The following is a 5000-nucleotide window of genomic DNA, read 5'->3' as shown; positions in this document are numbered from 1 at the left end:
CAGTACTGCAGTCAGAACTGCAGTGGTCAGTACTGCAGTCAGTACTGCAGTACTGTGGTCAGTACTGACTCACTCATTCATCTGTTAATTCGTTCATTTCCATCAATATTCAGTTATTAATCGTTAACATGCAACTTACATTTTCACAATTATCAGTATTAGGGCTGTCAAATGATCAAAACTTTAATCAGATTAATCACAGCTTACAAATTAATCATGATTAATCACAAAGGATCGCAGTTTCCAACCATGTCTGAACTAACAAACAAACCACAGGACACGATTATATACATTTAACACCTGATGTGTTTTATATTTAAGGCTAAGGTGAGTGTGTGTGTGTGTGTGTGTGTGTGTGCGCAGCGCTCCCTCTGCAGTCCCTCTGAAGTTGGCTTTTGGCAGGAGTTACATTTTTCGGTCTGTAACAAATGTAACCAGAAGAAAAGTCAAACTAAGAGATGCCACCCTGGTTTGTTGCACCGGTCAGCAGCGCTCCTCTGAGGCAGAACAGAAAACTGCTTCAACACGTTTAATCAAACAAGTAGAATCCATGAGGCCAGCGGCTCATCGCCCTCCCTGCTGCTTTCTTCTTCTGTTGTGATAAATGAGTTGACTCCCGGCCCCCGGCCCCCGGCCCCCGGGCCTCCAGCCCCCAAGCCCCCGAGCCCCCGGCCCCCGGGCCTCCAGGCCTCCCGGTCCCCCTGGCCCCGGGCCCCCGGGCCCCCAGCCCCCAGGCCTCCAGGCCTCCCGGCCCCCAGGCCTCCCGGCCCCCAGGCCTCCAGGCCTCCAGGCCTCCCGGCCCCCGGCCCCCAGGCCTCCAGGCCTCCCGGGCCCCCGGGTCCCCGGGCCCCCAGCCCCCGGCCCCCGGGCCTCCAGGCCTCCCGGGCCTCCGGGCCCCCGGTCCCCCTGGCCCCGGGCCCCCCGGCCCCCGGGCCCCCTGGCCCCGGGCCCCCGGCCCCCGGGCCTCCAGGCCTGCTGCCTCAGAGCTGAGGCTTCTGCTTCTTCTTCTTCTGTGCTTAACAGCAGCTTGCATTCCATGCGGGTGCACTACCGCCACCCGCTGGTAGAGGTGAGGCTTGTCATGATGCACCTGTGTTAAACTGCGTCAAAATTTTAATGAGATTGATTATAGAAATGAATTAACGCCATTAACACGTTATTTTTGACAGCCCTAATAAATACTAAACAATTAACTGATTCAGTGGATGATTAATAAAGTGTGTGTGTGTGTGTGTGTGTGTGTGTGTGTGTGTGTGTGTGTGTGTGTGTCCAGGTGTGACGTTCAGGGACAGGAGGACAGGACAGTGTTGTCTCTGGAGTTGGACAAAGAGCATCATGCTGTCTTTGTGGCCTTCAGCAGCTGCGTGATCCGACTTCCTCTGAGCCGCTGCTCCCAGCACGGAGGCTGCCGGAGGTCAGACGCCGTCCGTCCCCGTCCGTCCCCGCCGGTCCCCGTCCATACCGTCCTGTCCTGTCTCCATCCCCGTCTGTCCCAATCCGTCCCCGTCCGTCCCCGTCCTGTCCTGTCTCCGTCCCCATCCTGTCTCCATCCCTGTCCTGTCTCCGTCCCTGTCCTGTCCCTGTCTCTGTCCTGTCTCCGTCCCTGTCTCTGTCCTGTCTCCATCCCTGTCCCATCCTGTCTCCGTCCCCGTCCTGTCTCCGTCCCTGTCGTGTCCTGTCTCCGTCCCTTTCCTGTCCCCGTCTCTGTCCTGTCTCCATCCTTGTCTCTGTCCTGTCTCTGTCCTGTCTCTGCCCTGTCTCAATCCGTGTCCTGTCCCTGTCTCTGTCCTGTCTCTGTCCCTGTCTCATCTCTGTCTCCGTCCCCGTCCTGTCTCCGTCCCTGTCCTGTCCTGTCTCCGTCCCTGTCCCTCTCTGCGTCTCCAGCTGACAGCTGTCTGTTTCTCCCTCTGAACCCGTCTCTCCCTCTGAGCCTGTGTCTCCCAGATTGTTCATTTAAAGTTGGGATCGTTCACGTGCGCACCATTACGTGCACACTTTCACGTGCGCACTGTCACGTGCGCTGATCAGTCTGGTTCAGTGCCAGAGGAGGATGGATGGACACTGGTCGTCATGGTAACACAGCTGGAGAGGCGTCCCCACATCTGAGTCTGCAGCTCAGAGGAGAGATCGGAGTGACGTCTCACTCTGCTCACCCTGCTCACTGGATCCCACAAGATCCCACTGGGTTTCAGACCGGATCCCACAAGATCTAACCAGGTTCATACTGGATCTTAACGGAATCACATTGGATCCCACAATATCCCAGTGGGGTCAGACTGGATCCCACAAGATCTCGTTGGGTTCTGGACCGGATTCCACAAGATCTCACCGGGACCAGACTGGATCCCACAAGATCCCAGTGGGATTAGACTGGATCCCATGAGATCACACTGGGTTCGGACAGGATCCTACAAAATCTTACCGAGACCAGGCTGGATCCCGCAAGATCCCACTGAGTTTCAGACCGGATCCAACAAGGTCCCCCTGGGATCAAACTGGATCCCACCATATTCCACTGGGTTTTGGACTGGATCCCACAAGATCTCACCGGGATTCGATTGGATTCAACAAGATCTCGTTGGGATTAAACTGGATTCTACGAGATCCCACTGGGTTTTAGACCGGATTCCACTAGATCTGACAGGGATCAGACTGGATCCCACAAGATCTCACTGAGTTTCACACAGGATCACACAAGATGTAACCGGGATCAGACTGGATCCCACAAGATCCTATTGGAATCAGACTATCCCACGGGATAAGACTCCGCCTAGATTAATTGGAATCAGGGTGGATCATTCTGGACTATGCTGGATCATTGTGGACCATGCTGGATCGTTGTGGATCATGCTGGATCATTGTGGACCATGCTGGATCGTTGTGGATCATGCTGGATCATTGTGGACCATACTGGATCATGCTGGATCTTGCTGGATCGTTGTGGACCGTTGTGGATCATACTGGATCATGCTGGAATGGACTCGGTGTCTTTGTCCCTGCTGCTCTCAGTGTCCTCAGCTGTCCCGTGTCCCTCCGTCCCTGCAGGTCCTGTCTGGCGTCTCGGGATCCGTACTGCATCTGGCTCCGGACCGGGTCCTGCGCCAGCGCCGCGCCGGGGTTCAGGTACCAGTCACTTCCTGTCTCCGTCCCACAGAACCTGACCTGACGGACACCTGACTTCCTGGGACTCCAGGCTAATGCTAATGCTAACGCTAATGCTAATGTTAGATATTAGGAGATGTGAGGGACACCAGTTCTGTTCACAGGACTGTCCCTCCCTGCAGGGGTTAATATGAAAATAATATCACTTCCATCGGGGGGGGGGGGGGGCTGAGGGGGGGGGTGGGGGGGGCTGAGGGGGGGCTGAGGGGGGGAGGGGAAGATCGATGCTCATAAAGTGTGAAGCGCGAGCCAGTTAGCCGACACTGTGAGTTATTGACCGGACCACAGCAGAGTGTGTGTGTGTGTGTGTGTGTGTGTGTGTGTGTGTGTGTGTGTGTGTGTGTGTGTGTGTGTGTGTGTGTGTGTGTGTGTGTGTGTGTGTGTGTCCTGAATCCAGAGTTGCAGGAGAATCTTTGAGTCCACTGAAGCACTTAGAGGAGATTTAGCAGGTTTCAGGCTGTTTACCACAAAACACACACACACACACACACACACACACACACACACACACACACACACACACACACACACACACACACACCACACACACACACACACCACACACACCAGAACCGACTCGTCTGGTCGTCCTTCACTCGTTCAGGCTGCAGCTCTCAGAACCGACCAGAAGACCCAGACCTAACCGAGAACCAGAACATTGACCCTGGAACCAGAACACACTGGTACTAACTGGAACGCTGCTAAATCAAGTCCGTCCCGGGTCATTCAGAACCTGCTGTCAGAACCGACCCCTTCCCCCCCAGAACCACCCTGAAGGACCAGGCTCTGGACGGACCGGCTGCAGGGTTTCTGGAGGTTCCGTCCTGGTTCTTGCGGAGCTGTTGTTCTGTTTGCTGCTCTCTGATTGGCTGCTGCCGCTAAGCCCCGCCCTCTGCTGTGTCTCTGCAGGTCGGGATTCGAGCAGGACGTGGACGGCGAGTTCTCGTCTCACCCGGACAGCTGCCACAGTAAGTCCAGAACCGCAGCCCAGAACCAGGAGTCCCCAGCCTCCTCAGAACTGAGTCTGACTCTCTTTCACCCCCAGCCGACGTTCTGGAGACCGGCCGGAACCAGGACCCCGCGGCAGACTCCGCCTACGGTAAGAGGCTCCGCCTCCTGGTTCTCATCTGGTCTACACCTCATGCGGTCCGCCGTTCAGACCAGGAACCGATCTGAACCCTCACGCGAGTGTAGACCTGGTCTGGACCGGTTTTCTGGAGACTGATGGTCCCTCTGGTCCCTCGTGTCTCGGTCTGTGACCTGGTCTCTGGTCTGCTCTGTGTTAGCATTAGTGTGTTAGCATTAGCGTGTTAGCATTAGCGTGTTAGCATTAGGATGCTAACGCTCTTGGAGTCGTGGTCTCTTCTGCTGGACTCCTCTGAGGTTCTCCTTCTAGAAGTACAGAACAAAACGTGAGACAGCTGCTCCACAGAACCGGATCACAGAACCGCATCACTGAACCGGATCAAAGAACCGCATCACAGAACCGGATCAAAGAACCGCATCACAGAACCGGATCACAGAACCGGATCACAGAACCGGATCAAAGAACCGCATCACAGAACCGGATCACAGAACCGGATCACAGAACTGCATCACAGAACCGGATCACAGAACCGCATCACAGAACCGCATCACAGAACCGGATCAAAGAACCGCATCACAGAACCGGATCACAGAACCGGATCACAGAACCGGATCACAGAACCAGACGTCCTCCTGATGCTGGTCACTGAGCAGAAGCTCTCAGAGCGTCTTTATCAGGAACCCTCGCTGGTCCCGGGCTGGACCCCTGTGCCTTCAGAACCGCCTGAACCCTTGGTGGCCTGGGTTCTCCA

General features: G+C 55.6%; 1 protein-coding gene across 1 annotated transcript in view; it reads left to right on the top strand.

Annotated features, from left to right (window-relative positions):
- LOC115409711 (semaphorin-6C-like) overlaps positions 1-5000 on the top strand; it is a 31262-nt gene that overhangs the window by 8022 nt on the left and 18240 nt on the right. Inside the window, exons 14-17 of the mRNA XM_030120987.1 lie at positions 1274-1414; positions 3046-3123; positions 4072-4130; positions 4208-4261. Of these exons, the coding sequence (XP_029976847.1) occupies positions 1274-1414; positions 3046-3123; positions 4072-4130; positions 4208-4261 (332 nt within the window). The remainder of the gene's footprint in view (positions 1-1273; positions 1415-3045; positions 3124-4071; positions 4131-4207; positions 4262-5000) is intronic.

This window comes from Salarias fasciatus, chromosome 22 (genome assembly GCF_902148845.1).
Source record: "Salarias fasciatus chromosome 22, fSalaFa1.1, whole genome shotgun sequence".
Taxonomy (NCBI): Eukaryota; Metazoa; Chordata; class Actinopteri; order Blenniiformes; family Blenniidae; genus Salarias; species Salarias fasciatus.
The sequence above is the reverse complement of the archived record's forward strand: the minus strand, read 5'-3'. Positions and strand labels throughout refer to the sequence as shown.